General features: G+C 33.3%; 3 protein-coding genes across 3 annotated transcripts in view; 2 read left to right on the top strand and 1 right to left on the bottom strand.

Annotated features, from left to right (window-relative positions):
• The window catches only part of LOC137825379 (subtilisin-like protease Glyma18g48580), a 60,806-nt gene that overhangs the window by 10,051 nt on the left and 34,465 nt on the right, over window positions 1–16,290 (top strand). The window lies entirely within an intron of this gene.
• LOC137823682 (MDIS1-interacting receptor like kinase 2-like) lies at window positions 2,847–6,308 on the top strand. The gene is made up of 2 exons (XM_068628907.1): window positions 2,847–5,680; window positions 5,788–6,308. Exons 1-2 carry the CDS (start codon window positions 2,971–2,973, stop codon window positions 6,147–6,149), a joined length of 3,072 nt encoding a protein of 1,023 aa, XP_068485008.1. The 5' UTR covers window positions 2,847–2,970; the 3' UTR covers window positions 6,150–6,308.
• LOC137823683 (subtilisin-like protease Glyma18g48580) lies at window positions 10,573–15,526 on the bottom strand. The gene is made up of 11 exons (XM_068628909.1): window positions 15,221–15,526; window positions 14,959–15,068; window positions 14,558–14,655; window positions 14,248–14,412; window positions 13,407–13,530; window positions 12,680–13,223; window positions 12,372–12,466; window positions 12,019–12,285; window positions 11,753–11,867; window positions 11,467–11,680; window positions 10,573–11,334 (listed from the first exon to the last, which is right to left on the bottom strand). Exons 1-11 carry the CDS (start codon window positions 15,302–15,304, stop codon window positions 10,799–10,801), a joined length of 2,352 nt encoding a protein of 783 aa, XP_068485010.1. The 5' UTR covers window positions 15,305–15,526; the 3' UTR covers window positions 10,573–10,798.

The raw sequence follows: 16,290 nt of genomic DNA, 5'->3' as shown, positions 1-16,290 counted from the left end.
ACCTTCCTGGCTTCAAGACTACATAATGGGATCCCAAGCCAATCATTCGACATGTTAAGAAATGGGCTTTAAGCCTAACTCAACCTCATAAAACCGGCTCTCTTCTCCTACTCGTCACAATGCACCTGAACCTCCATCAAACCAACCTTCTTCTCCTACTCGTCATAATACACATGAACCTCCAGTAGACCGACCTTCTTCTCCCATGCCAAGAAGTTTAGCACTCATTACCAAACCTTCTCCAACCGACCTTCCTGTTCGACGATCCAGTCGCACATCAACCCAACCTTCCTGACTTCAAGACTACGTAACGGGATCCCAAGCCAATCATTCGACCACTGCCCAAGACCGACCGAATGGAACCAGGTATCCTATGCATCATTTTCTTTCTAATTCACAATTTTTTTCTACACATAGTGCATATCTTACTAACGTCACAACCACCAAAGAACCTCACACTTATGGTCAAGCTATCCTTGATCCAAATTGGCAAAAAGCAATAGACGAAGAGCTTTCCGCCTTGCAGCTAAATCAAACGTGGACCTTGACACCGTTACCCACTGGGCAGAAACCCCCTTCGGATGCAAATGGGTTTATAAAATAAAGTACAACTCAAATGGTAGCGTCGACATATATAAGGCGCGCCTTGTCGCAAAGGGGTACACTCAGATTAAAGGTGTCGACTATTCTGAAACTTTTTCACCAACAACAAAATTAACAACTTTGAGGTGTCTTCTCACCATTGCAGCAGTTAGAAATTGGTTTACTTACCATGCAAAATGCCTTCTTACATGGCACATTGCATGAAATTATTTACATGGATTTGCCACCCGGGCATCATCGACAGGGGAGAACATTGTATATCGACTCAACAAATCCTTTATGGTCTCAAACAAGCATCTCGAACATGATTTTCAACATTTTCTCATGTGATTAAATTTGTAGGATTTCAACGGTCCAAGACAGATTACTCTTTATTCACAAGACAGAATAACTATCATTTACTGCCCTTTTGATTTATGTGGGTTTTGACGGAAATTCAGCGTGTTAAAGATGGTTTATTACAACAATTTCGCATTAAAGATTTTGGAGACCTAAAATATTTTCTAGGGATTGAATTTTCCCGTTCCAAAGCTGGTATTTACATGTCCCAAAGAAAATATGCGCTTGATATTTTGCAGGATACGGGATTCGCAGGTGCTCATTCAGACAAATTTCCAATGGAACAATACCTAAAACTCACACCAGACGATGGAGAGTTATTAAAGGATCCAGTCAAATACAGGCGACTCGTGGGACGATTGATATACCTCACGTTACTCGGCCTGACATAGAATTTTCGGTTTGGACCCTAAGTCAATATATACAGGATCCACGGAAACCTCATTGGGATGCCGCAATTCGAGTCCTAAAGTACATCAAAGGATCACCAGGACAAGGATTGCTATTGCCATCTGAAAACAATCTGACATTGACAGCTTATTGCGACTCAGGCTGGAGAGGTTGTCAGACAACTCGGAGATCAGTATCTGGGTATTGCATTTTTCTTGGTTCCTCTATTATCTCATGGAAGTAAAAAAAAACAGACAAACGTATCAATATCATCAGCAGAAGCAGAATACCGCGCAATGACTAATACTTGTTTGGAGATAGTTTGGTTGTGATATCTGTTGCAGGATTTAAAGGTGCCATGTAACTTGTCAGCTCAACTTTTATGTGACAATCAAGCGACATTACATATTACATATAGCAGCAAACCCAGTATTTCATGAACGCACAAAACACATTGAGATAGACTGCCACATTGTGCGATAAAAATTACAAGATGGGATAATTAGTCCTTCATATGTACCAACACAGTATCAGCTCGCATATATTTTTACGAAAGCATTGGGCAAGGAACGATTTTTGACGCTACGACACAAAGTTGGGGGTTCTTGATCTTCACCTACCAACTTGAAGGGGAGTATTAAGAAAATAATAATTATCAAATTATATGCAATATTTGACGATATTGTACCAATTATATGCCATTAATTTAATCATTATAGAATTTCATGATTAGTATCTACTTAATTAGATTGTAATTTGGGAGAGAAACTTCCTATATATTTCTCATACATGATATACATATAAGAGAATAAGAAACATATTTTTTTCTTACATTTTTATCATTTTCTTATACTATTATGTTATAGATTATGAATTTTAATTTTGATGTTATTGGTGTGAATAAGTTGTTCTTCATATAAAACTAATAAAAATAAGTAGGAAAATTCTTTAATGATGAAAAAAATACCATATTAACGAGGAAGAAGTATTTGAAGTGAGAGAATGTAAGGAATAAAAACTCTTTAAAATAAAATATATAATTTATAATCTCATATTTATGATAATATTATGTGTAATAAAAAATAACCTTATATTTAAATAGAGAAAAGTTTCTTTCACACTATTAATTTTAGATAGAGAAAAGTTTCACCATAAACGTAAAAAAAAAAAACATAACATATCCTTTTCTAACTATTATTAAGGAGGACACTTTACACACGTAATGGTCATCTCTAACAACCTTATCACTACTTTGTGCAAAAAATTGATGGCAGAAAAGTTTCACTGTTTTTACTTATTCATATATATAAAGTATTCCCTTATTTTTGCTTTATTTACATTTTTAAAAATTTAAATAAAAATAAAATTGTTTCTATTAATTTAAATTAAAATTTTATATATTAAATTTAGCAAACCAATAAAAAGTAAAAAAATATCCTCAAATCAAATATACCATAATAATATCATTAAAATGTAACATGCTTTCTGTAAATAATTTTTCTCCAATCTGTTAGGTAGGAACATTCACATTGAAGCTGAGAAGCTTTTATGCTATGGTACTTCATTATATAACTCCTTCTCAATGTCCAACATCTTTGTACTAACTATACTATATCATTATCACCAAGTACTTCAAACATGGTCTTCACTAAGCTTTCATTAGTTATAAGTTCACTCTTAGTTCTTCATTTCTCCCCACTTTTCACCATTTTTTCTTTTGCTGCAACCACTGAAGAAAACCAAGTGAGGGAAGCAGGTGCTTTACTTGAGTGGAAAGCTAGCCTTGAAAACCAAAGCCAAGCTTCTCTGTCTTCATGGAGAAGAGGTGTGAGTCATTGCAACTGGAAAGAAATCATTTGTGACAAATCCAACTTTGTCACCACTATAAATGTAGCAAATCATGGCTTAAAAGGTACTCTTCACACTCTCAACTTCTCATCCTTTCCCAACCTGCTAACTCTGGATGTTAGTAACAATAGTTTCAGTGATACTATTCCTCACCAAATTGGTAACTTGTCCAAAGTTTCTCAGTTGATAATGAATAATAACAATTTTAGTGGTCCAATCCCCATTTCCTTGACGAAGTTGGCTACCTTGAAGATTCTAAACTTCAACTACAATAGCCTTTCTGGCCCTCTTCCTGAGGAGATTGCAGAATTGAGGAACTTAGAGCGTCTGTTATTTGAATCAAATCACCTTTCTGGTACCATTCCTCCAACAATTGGAAGGATGTCCAACCTTGTTGAACTTGATTTTCAACTTAACTCTATCAATGGTACAATCCACCCTTCAATTGGGAACTTGACAAATTTAAAATTCCTCAGGCTTCAACAAAATTATCTCTCTGGCTCCATTCCTTACTTCTTAGGAGACATGACCAATTTGATTGTTCTTGAAATCGATCAAAATAGATTAACAGGACCAATTCCTCCCCATATTGGAAACTTGACAAAGATGGTTAATCTGACCTTGGCCGCTAACATGCTTTCTGGACCAATTCCTCCTTCCCTTGGAAACTTGGTCAATCTAATGGCCTTAGAAATTTCCAGGAACAATCTTTCCGGAGTTATTCCTTCCACCTTGGGAAATTTGACAAACCCCATCTTTTTCGTTGTGCAAGAAAACAAACTTGAAGGCAGATTACCACCAGGAATGAATAACTTCACCAATTTAAAGAACTTACAACTAAGTGACAATAGTTTCACTGGCCCTCTGCCACAACAAATTTGCCTTGGAGGGTCGCTAGTCTTTTTCACTGCTAAAGAAAATCATTTCACGGGTCCAGTTCCAAAAAGCCTGAAAAATTGCTCCACTCTTGTTAGACTCAGACTAGATGGAAACCAGTTGAGTGGAAACATATCAGATGAATTTGGTGTTTATCCATTGTTGAACTACATTAGTCTGAGTAGGAATAATTTTTATGGCAGCATTTCCCCAAATTGGGCAAAGTGTCCTAATCTTTCAAGCCTTATAATGCCCAACAACAACTTATCTGGTAGTATACCACCAGAACTCAGCCAGGCACCCGTTTTAGAAGAACTTATCCTGTCTAAAAATCATTTAACAGGGAAGATTCCAAAAGAACTCGGGAAGTTGACCTCTTTGTTGAAGTTATCAGTAAGCAACAACGAACTTTCCGGCACCATTCCTACTGAAATAGGTGCTATGTCCAGCCTTGACACTTTGGAGCTTTCATCTAATAATTTAGTTGGTGCAATTCCAAAACAGTTGGGAGAGTTATTCAAGTTGCTTCACTTGAACTTGAGCAACAACAGATTGACAGAAAGCATTCCCTTGGAATTTGGCCGTTTGCAATCTCTTCAAAGTCTTGATCTCAGTGTCAATTTGTTAAATGGAGAAATACCATCTGCACTTGCAAGTATGCAAAGATTGGAAACGCTAAATCTCTCTCACAACAATCTCTCTGGAGTCATTCCGTCTAATTTCAAGGATGACTTGACAAAGGTTGACATATCTAGTAACCAATTGGAGGGTCCAATTCCTAACACTCGAGCCTTTCTCAATGCATCATTTGATGCATTGAAAGATAATAAAGGCTTGTGTGGAAATGTCTCCGGTTTGGTGCCTTGTAGCAGCAGTCGTAATGGTAAAGTGAAGATAAATGTCACCATGTTGGCATTAGTCCTTACTTTTGGTGCTCTGCTTCTAGTAGCACTCGTGGTTGGAGTTTTGTTATGTATTCGGTACAGAAGAGCAACAGAAAGCAAAAAGGAGGATGCTAAAGAAGAAAAAACTCAGGAGCATTATGCCATATGGAGTTATGATGGAAAATTAGTGTATGAAAATATCATTGAAGCCACAGAGGAGTTTGATGACAAATATCTCATTGGAGAAGGAGGGACTTCATCTGTTTATAAGGCTAAATTACCCACAGGACAGATTGTTGCTGTGAAGAAGCTTAAAGATGCACCCAATGAAGAAACACAGGATTTAAGAGCTTTTATGACTGAGGTTAAAGCCTTGGGAGAAATCAAGCATCGTAACATTGTGAAGTCACTAGGATATTGTTTACATCCACGTTACTCCTTTTTGGTTTATGAGTTCCTAGAGGGGGGTAGTTTGGATAAAGTACTCATCGATGATACACGTGCAACAATGTTTGATTGGAACACGAGGGTAAAGGTTGTTAAAGGTGTGGCAAATGCTTTGTACCATATGCATCATGGTTGCTTTCCTCCTATTATTCATCGAGACATATCAAGCAAGAATATTCTTATAGATTCAGAATACGTAGCTCGTATTTCTGACTTCGGAACAGCCAAAATTCTGAATCCTGATTCACGCAATTTAACCGCGTTTGCAGGCACATGTGGATATTCTGCACCAGGTTAGGCCCTTTTTGTTCTTAAGCATAAAATCCTATACACGTTTCAGTAACAAGTTCTTCTGCTACTTATTGTGTTGTATTATTTTCATATATTTGGTCAATTGCAGAGCTTGCTTATACTATGGAAGTGAATGAAAAATGTGATGTGTTCAGTTTTGGAGTGCTTTGTTTGGAAATAATGATGGGAAATCATCCAGGAGATCTCATTTCATCGTTATTTTCACCCTCTGAAGCATCATCAGTGTACAATTTGTTGTTGAAGGATGTGTTGGACCAAAGACTACCTCTTCCAGTGAAGCCAGTTGTTGAGGAGGTGATCTTGATCGCCAAAATAACATTTGCTTGCTTAAGTGAAACTCCACGTTTTCGTCCAAGCATGGAGCAAGTGCATAACCATTTTCTGATGCCCGAATCATCTTCACTCAATTCACTCTCCATCATCACACTTGCTCAACTTGTCGATAATTGAACCTTCTTTTCTGTTGTGTTTTAAGGTTTTCTTACATTCATGTTTTCAGTGTATTATAAGGTTTTCTTACCTTCATGTTTTCAGTAAGCCTGTTTGATGCATTTTCTGGAATTGTTATGTTTGATTCATCAAATAAATGGTGTGATTTTAAGCGAGAAAGTAATTTTTTGGTTTACATAAAAAAAACAACTTTATAACAAAAAGGAAAAAAATAAGTGATATGTTAATAACTTATTTATATAATATCTTAACTATAAGATATAATTCAAGAATCCGATAGGTAAGTAATTATATCATCTTTTTAATTATAAAGTTTTAAATGGTTAAAGGTTTGAAGGTCTGAGATTAATGACAAAACAAATAAGTTTAAAGTTATTTTCACTAATTTATGAATTAATTAAAAAAAAGTTTATATGCAAATTTATTTAAGTAATTTTTTATTTCTATAAACTACTTAAATCAGACTTTCATTTTTTGTAATACAGTGTAAAATGAATAAATATAGCATTATATATTACAATAGGGTTTACCGCAGAAAGAGTGATAGGGTTTACTTGGCTGACTATATAAACAGTGTCTTCCTTCATCTCATCTCCTATCCTATCTGGCGTTGCAATGCTACCAAAGGAGGCCGTCTTCGTTACGGCGTCGTTTGGTTTGTCGTTTTCTACATCTCAAGCCTTATTAATTTCTGCCATTGCAGATCGTTCAAAACTTATCATAGCTTTTGCCTTTTCGGTTTCTTTTCTATGTATGAATTGTGATTCATCGAAGCCAATGATGATTTTTGCTTGTAGCAAGTGCCGTCTTAAAACCGTACACTTTGTACGGTGTGTGATGCACATTTTCACATTTTCTGAGGCTTCTTTCTTTTTGTTCTGGATCTAATTTCAATTTCTTTTTTTCAAACCAAAGGCTAGGGTTTTCTTTGAAACCAAACGTAATTTATCTTCCTCCTAATCAAGATCAGGTTGCTATCTTAGAGGGAAAATCTTATTAAACTGCAAGTTTCTCAAATTTCCTTTCCTATTATTTACCCTAAACATTTGATTTGTCTGTACGAATCTGGATTAGATAAGAGTATCATAAAATCCCCAGAATAGTGGATCATTGAAATATACAACGACTATATATATATATATATATATATATATATATATATATATATATATCAGAAGCAACTTGCTAAGAAGAAACAGTGCAAACTGTGGTGCTGCAGATAAACAATATCAGTCCAAGGTGGCATCAACTTAGCCTGTAAGAAACATAATTATTAAATTTATGGGGTTGGTTAAAGCTATAGCCAGATTCATTACAAATAACTGATTGTAGACAAGTAAGGTTTTAAATTTCGTTCTTGGTCGTGATTGCGATTCTATGCTGCAATTATTTAAAAAACCTTGCTGCTAAAAGAAGTGCATGATAACGGAAAGTGGGCCTAATAGGTGATGTAGTTGATAAGCATTATTGAGGGAGGAAGGAACTAGCCATGTTGAAGTTGTTGAATTTCTTGGATGAGCCAGAAATGGTAGATGGGGTCAAGGAGGGGACGATTGCTTTTTAAAGGATTGATCCGTAGGATAGTGGAGACACTGTGGGGAGTTTCACTTGTGGATTTGCATTATTGAAATTGTGGTAGATACCTTTTTGTTTTTCATAAAAACTTTCATTGCAGAGCTTGTTTGAAAATTTGAGGTTTCCATGGCCTTGTCCTCTTCTGATATAATAACTTACATAAAAGCTTTTCTGATGTAACAGCCCTTGTAAATAAAGGTAAATAAAGGTCTGAAAGGAACTAAAGGCGTGAAAGGAAAGAGTATTGATATACTTTTTGCTTTCACTCTGCAAAGAACCCATAGTTAATGCAATTCAGAGAGTGTTGTTTTTGTTTCTAGGGACATGTCACACCATACCTTTTAGACTTTTGAAATAATTGTATTCATATTAACTTTTAGTTATCTTGTTTTTAAAAGAAGTATTTGAAAGGATAGGCAGATGTTATGGAATCACATCACATTTTTTTTCTTTTTTTATTTGAAATTTTAAATAATTATTATAATTTAAATGATTAAGATAAATATATGTTCGGATTGAGTTAATCAATTAAAGAATCAAATCTTATAAAAAATTGATTTTATATAATTCAATAATTAATATAATAACTTTTATGAAACATTTTCTTATAATTACATCAATGAGTTGCTGGGTGATCAACCTTTCTGTTAATAGTTTGCAAAAATGCATTTTTTTAAAGTAATTGATAATACAAAATGCATTTTTTTATTCAAATTTATATCAAGTTCAAATCAAACTTTTTTTCACGATTCAAGTTTCATGAATAAAAAGAACTCATATACATTTCTCTTTCCTTTCTTTGCAAACATTTTATATTTTTATCATTTTCATTTTTATTTGTCTGATAAATAAACATTTTTAATTTTTTTTAATATATTATTCTCTAATAAATGATATATAAAGTTTATTTGCTAACTTTTTTTCTCACAACTCATGCATTTTATGTGATGTAAAAAGGTTAGAAAAAGGAAGTTAAACAAAGAACTTTAAATCTATCATATTTGGGAAAAAACTTAATTTCTACATTCCAAACCAAGCATTGTCATTATATAGATTGATCTGTATTGTACTAAATAAAAGATTTACTATTAGCCTAGTATAACATGCAAACACTTAATTTATTTATTTTCATTTCTAAACCATTCTTTTACTAATCAAAGCAAATATTAAATTAATTATTTCCAAATTTTTAGTTATGTTATTAATAATTATTTGTGTGGCTTAATTAAATTTCAAATTTATTGTATATTTGAGTATTTTGAATTGAATTTCCATTAAATTTTTACGGTTGTATTCACATTTTTTATATTTTTAACCCTAAATCTTTACGGTTTGATTTTTTTTAACTAAATTATATGAGTGTTATTTTAAATGGTAAGAAATTGAGATTTGTGATTAATATATTAGTCGTACTTAATATAAAATAATATTATAATTAACATTGAGTACAACATCTTAAATCTCTTAACACATAAAAACAAATAAATAAATAAGATGATTAAGATAACAAACATAATAAATTTAATAAAGACTCAATTTAAAATACATAAATTTAGAAGAGATTTGAAACTTAATTAAGCTTATAATGTTATTAATAATTAATTTAGATTAAAAAAACCATGAAACAAAGTTAGATGCTAATAAACAATTTACATGTTACTTCCACCATCATAGACTTAAATGTAACTTTGGCAGTTTCTTCCTGCACCCCCCACAATTTTGTAAATTCTGAAATTGACCTCCACAATTTCGGGATCTTGGAGTGTGTTACGGATTCATCAATCTGGAAGTGAATCATGTTGCATTCCGGATGAGGGGGTGTTCTGGAAGCAAAGTTTGCATAAATTATTGATTTCCAGATTGCTGAATCTGGAAGCCTAATTTCTATTACGGATTGGTGGATCCAGAATGGTTTTTTTCAATTATGGATTTCTGAATCCGGAATGCATATTTTGAATTACGGATTGGCAGATCCAGAATGGTTTTTTCAATTATGGATGTTTTGCATTTTTTATTTTAGATTAACATTATCATTCATGTACTACCGGAAGCATCAATCCGTGAGATTACCGGATGCACCAATTCGAAAATTTACCGGATTCCATAATCTGGAATACAAAAAAAAAATATACAATTTATATAGGGACACTTTTGTCTTTGCGCAACCTTGTTTTTAGTAATATTCTCAAATATTACTAAAAAATATAGGGGTGCAGGAAGAAACTGCCTGTAACTTTTTATATGTTTTTAGTAATATTCTCAAATATTAATCATGTCTGATTAGAAACACCTTCAAGCAACAAGCTCTAACCATTTCCAAGGACAAGTTCCACGCGTTCAATTCAGATGTATGTGAACCCTTCAAAATGAATCCCTTGGAGGAAACAAGTATCCTTCATTGATGATCTAAAACGGAGGGTCTGGATTCCCTTTATCCGAGCAAGAGTAATGTGCTTGAAGCATTAAAAAAAATTCAAGTTGAGAAATTAAGTAACAAACAGACAAAAGTGTTAAGCGCAGACGGAGGTGGTAACTATGTTTCAGATTTTTTGTGAGGAAGAAGGGATATTGCATGAAATGACAGACCCTACACTCCTTAACATCATAGGAATGCTGAAAGGAAAAACATGAACCATCATGAATATGATGAGGAATATGCTAAATTGTGCTGTAAAATTTATTAAATTAATCAGAAAGAAGGTTTCATTGTTCAGTTCCACAAAAGTACATTGCTACTTAATGATTAGTGTTAATAAGGAAGGATATTAACAGAGTAAATGCAGAATCAATTAACAGAGTAAATACTGATAAGACAAAATTGAAGAAAATATTTGACAATCACAGCAAATTCACATAAAAACTTCTCAAATTCTAATAGTTAGAGTAAATCTAGCATATAAGCTTCATACATGATTTGAAGGAGCCTAATACAAGCATAGCTCCTATGAAACGAAGTTCAATACAACATTCCAATAATAAAAAGTACTCAAGACTTGCATCCTAATAACATCAAACACAAACACAAAAACATACTCAAATGGTAATGATATTATTCCTGAGAGTAATTTCTGAGGTTAAAGAACTACAATAGGACTGGTTACTGTGTGATTTCCGTCTGTCCAAGACAAGTTTCCAAATACTGGAAAACCGTGAGTAGGCCAACTTATGGCCTGAAGAATGACCCGAAATCTCTTCTTTTCTCCAATAGTCTTAAAAGTCAGTGAACTTGGTTGAACAAGAACCTTAAATCCTTCAGTTATGTTAGCTTTCACAACATATGTGCTTGTTGGAGTCCCCACATTGGTAACCGTACGAGTAACATTTATAGGGTTCATCCCTCGATTTGCTACTGTGATGGAAGGATAGTTGAGATTTTCAATGTTGTAGGACTCTGGGCAATTGTAGGAGATGCGTCTAAAGTATCTGAGAAAATTTTGGTTATGTTCATGAGCGCATATGAAGTTCAAGTAATCCCTTGTTCTCATATCATAAACAAGTCCAGGGTCCATTGCAAGGTTAGGCTGAATATGTCCTGAGCCATAATCAAACGGAGTTGCCATCTGATCAAATGCGTCCCGAATCGGTTGGTTGCTGTTATCTAGTGTGGTAGCTACAGAAAGAGAATTATTTCTATTGAGAAAAGCTCTTCCAAAAGTTGAAGTGCAAAGTTTTTTGTTTTGCACCATCTATAACAAGATTTCCATAAACTAAGAAGTGTAGTGTGTTTGTTATGGCAACTTACCAGTAGTCATAATGGCTGATTTAATAGCTGCTGGACTCCAATGAGGATGAAGTGTTTTGAGAAGACCTACGATACCAGCAACATGAGGGCATGACATAGAAGTTCCCTGTTGCACATTGAAAGGGACACGGCGTCTATCTGATGGTAGATTTGATGGACTTGTGGCCAGTGAATAAGCCGCCAATATGTTCACGCCAGGAGCAGTTATGTCAGGCTGAAACAGAACTAAGTATTCAACTTAAGAGAACGAAAGAAATAAATGATGATGATAAGATAAGATATAGACCTTCAGTATCAATGGCTGCACTGCATTGGGACCCCTGGATGAGAATCCAGCCATAATTGGAGCAGGCTTTATTCCTAAATATGTTCTTGCTACAGTCATGTAAGCAGCAAGTTTCCTGCAAATGAGGTTTGTGAGTTTAGATTCATCTGATATAATCTAAAATGACTATAAAATGGCAATTAAGATGGTTGTAGAAAAATATACATATATTTTATCTTAGTTTGAGAAATTGAGTGTGAATCCAAAATTGAACCATGGAGTGAAACCTGCTATTGTTCTTGTCGAAACCTCCTTTTTCAAACCATTCACTTTCCTCATTCTCATAGCCATTCAAATTTGCACCTGGTATAGTATAAGGCTCAGCTAGAAGTGTATTGCCACTTTTGTCGTTATTGACCACAAACACTCCCACTGCGCCGGCATTAGCAGCTTCATAACCCTGAGCTACTGATGTTGTTTTATCACGTCGAATGCAGATCAATATGTTTCCCTTTATTTTGGTAATATCAAGTGTTCCCGGTTTGCAAAGTCGACTACGGCAGTAACACACTCATATCAGTAACAATAATCTAATCAATAAAGTAAATATTAGAAGCACGTTTGGTGAATTCGAGCTTACGCGTCATTAACTGTGGCATTAGGAAGTCCAGCATTGGCAGCATGAACCAATCGATAAAATTTCCGTGATGGTAAGCCTCTGTTAAGACTGGCTCCCTGATATTCGTAAATTAACACATGCATGCAATCCAATTAAAACAGATTATATGCAACATGGTTTTTCCATTACACTGATCATATCCCAAAAGAATAATATCATCGAATCACAAATTGTTGTTGACTTTTTGATAAACAATTACTGGTTGATTCACGTAAGAAGTTTTGCATAGACGATGCATGTTTATTAAGTTTGTGGTAACTTTCTCTTACCTCAAAGTGGTGTTTTTTACCAAGAGAAATGTTGGTGAGAAAATTCCTGTCTATTGTACTAGCAGCAACTGTGAAGGTCCAGGGAGCCACATTTGTGACAGTTCTGGGTGCTGGTCCATCATTCCCAGCAGAGCAAACTACAACTATATTTCTAGCAACAGCATGAAATGCTCCTATGGAAACCCCATCTGTGAAGAAGGCTTCAATATAAGGATTAGTGGCAGCGATAGAGGCAGAGATGACATCAACACCATCATTTATGGCATGATCAAATGCTTGTAGAATGTCTGCTTCATGGCAGCCACCAGCATCAGTTGTAGACCAACACACTTTGTATGCAGCCACACGAGCCTTAGGGCATCCACCCTTTGCAGTGCCGTTGCCATTGCCAAAGATAGTTGCACCAGGAGCAAAGTTACCTGCAGCAATTGACAGGGTATGGGTACCGTGGCCAACAAAATCACGTGCCGTGCGTTTTGAAGGATCAAGTTTCCCTTTCTCTGCCTCGTAACCATTGCTAAAGATTTTTGCTCCGATCAACTTCCTGATTTATAGGGTAACATAGATCATAGAATTCTTAAAACACTAGTTACAAATATCAGCACTCAAAAATAGAAACTTTGGTGCAAGTTGTTGTGACCATATCAGCACAGAAACATAATATTTTAAAATTTCATGTAAATTATGAAAGGGTTGTGTTTGGTGAAATGATTAGAGAGAAAATGACCTGTTACAGAATGTTTTGTTTGAAGGAGCAAAATGGTCAATCTGACAGACCCCGTTCCCACGCCACGTTGATGGCAGGGGACCATATCCATTGTCGCCGAAACTTGGGTGTTCGGGCCAAATGCCTGTTCAACAAAAAAACAACTAAGTACAATATTCTACAAACTGTTTGAGTTAAGGATATGAGTTACACAAAGTTTCATTATACAATTTACACCACAGTTTACATAAATTACATCAACTTTGTTTAAGCTTAAGCCTCTTGCTGAAAAATTAGTTGAGAAGAGTGGAGGAAAATAATAAAGTTACTTATCTATTATCCATATGCTATATTAAAACATAAACTTTAAATTTAAATCAATATATAAAATTTGTATCTACTCTAATCACTTTTAACCCTTTTATAGTTAAAACTTTAATGGAAAGAGTGGATGGAAATAATAAAGTTTTTGGTAAAGGAAAAATGTTTTACGAAATTCTTTTTATTCACCTACTTCTATTTATTTATTATCTCATTCTTTTTAATTGAACAATTTTTAGCTTTTAATTTATTTTTAGAAATATTTATTCACTTTTTTTTTCAGTTATCTTTGTGTCATTCCAATAATGAAACCTTAATGTCTTGTTCAAGAGAAAAGTAAGGGAAATGAAAAAAAAAATAGTTATTTAATAAAAAATTAATAAGAAAAAGGTTTTGAGAGTTTTTTGTTGGATTTATTTAATAAGAAAAAATATGCTTAAAGAAATAAGTGAAAATATGTGAAAAATAATATAGTGATCCATTATTTTTAAAAGGAGAAAACTTAAATAAAGATCTAACTAAAATTTAGTGTAGGATTAACCTGAATCAAGATTAGCAATTACTGTATTTTCTCCAAAATTTGCTTTCCACCAAGCCGATTCTGCAGGAATTCCTCCATATTTTTCCAGCCCAAGAAAGTCCCAGGATCTGGTAGTGTGCAATTTATACTCTTTGCTCAAGAATACAGAAATTACATTTGGATTTTCTGCACCAATACATTCAAACATATATGCGTACTGCATCAATTTGTGTCTTCAAAAAGGGTAGTTATCCCTTCAACTCCAAGTATACCAAAAAGATCTACAAAATATGACTACAAACTACAAAACCATGGTAATCATTTTTCTCACTTGCAATCTCTGATGCCTCTTCCTCTTCAAGCTGTGCAGCAAAGCCATTGATGTGCTTATTGTACGAGTACATCACTACTTCCTTTGCTTTCTCGTGGCTGTTGGAAAAAGAAACTATTCAAGTAATCAACTAGCTAACAACATCACAGGATAAACACAAGTTCTTATGCACTCTGTATTGGTCTGGTCACCAAAAACCATCTAGAGATCACTCCTGACTAAAGCATTCACAAGAGTGTTTCTGATCATGAGTTAAAGCACATAACTGTAAATGGTATTTTTAGATGCTTATTGAAACTAATTTTGTTCAAGAGATATGAAAGTACTCAAAGTGAGTTATCCTTCAACAAAGTTTTTTATACATAGGACTTGAACCAATGCTGAAAGATTATATACATTACCTTCCCAAGACTGAAGCCAGTAAATCATGGTGAGAATTTGTGGCTGAATTAAGATCACGAAGTGAAGGATTTGGACCATGAGAGTGTTCTCCCAAGTATACAATGTAGGTCTGATACAAAAAATCAAATTTAAGCAGAAAATCTGTGAAATGTTGTTGTATGCATATCTAACAACAAAATGTGAAACACTGCTACAGATAGATACTTGAATAGAGAGTCTTAAACTGTAATCAGACAAGGAGTTGAAGATTAACATGCTTGCCTTTCTAAGAGCTTTAGTGTAAGGCTGCAACATAGTATAAAGAATGATTGATGATAGGAAAAGTTTTAAGATGGAAGATGCCATCTTCAACTGGTTTAGTTTTCAGGAAAAAAATTGAAGATGGAAAATGCCATCTTCAACTGGCTCCCTTATATAAATCTTTTCACCATGCTTTATGATTCTTTATGCCATTTCGTTTTTCAGTGTTTATTGTTAAAGAAGAGAGAAAGAAAAGGTCAAGTTAATTTCTTATGCATATGATGTCTGGTTTGGAGACAAAGTACGGATTCAAAAATACTAACACGTAATTTTTTTCTTCAGAAATCTGTAATATAGTATTTTAGAGAAGGAAGAAGAAGAAGAAGAATTGATCAAAAATTTATTGTAATTAATTTCATTAAAAATTTATCATTAAAATTATAATTAATTTCATTGTAATTTACAATCATTAATTAAAATATAACGATTGTGACCACACTTTTTCCTGTAAATTAAATGTGTTCAGTTTGTCGCACATGGAACTAAAGTACTTTCATCACTACAATAAAAATTATTAAGTAGCAAAATCAAATTTAAAAATAAATAATAATTAATCACTATATTAATTAAATTAAATATTAATTTAAAAATTATATCTAAAGTGATTTTTATTATTGATAAAAATTTATAAAATAATTTTTAAATTAATGTTTAAATTATTTAGATTTTAAATTGAACTTTAAAAAGACTAATTTAATTATAAAGTGGTAATAGCTAAAAATTATATACTAATTTAAAAATTGTTTTATAAAATTTTATTGAGAATAGAAATTACTTTAGATACCAATAATTTTTTTAATTTATAAAATATTAAATAATAATTAATTATTTTAATATTTAAAATTAATTTTTATTTAATAATTTTATTTTAATATATTCCTTCCGAGATTATGATTTGTATGGTAGAGTTTAACTCAGAGGAAAGAAACTGAGATAATAAAAAAAAAGGAAGATAACATAAAGAAAAAAAGGATAAATTGATAAAAAAAAACTATTTGATTAAAAAAAGTAAATATTATTTTATTTATTAT

The sequence above is a fragment of the Phaseolus vulgaris genome, chromosome 8 (genome assembly GCF_000499845.2).
Source record: "Phaseolus vulgaris cultivar G19833 chromosome 8, P. vulgaris v2.0, whole genome shotgun sequence".
NCBI lineage: Eukaryota > Viridiplantae > Streptophyta > Magnoliopsida > Fabales > Fabaceae > Phaseolus > Phaseolus vulgaris.
This window is presented reverse-complemented; position numbering and strand designations above follow the sequence as displayed.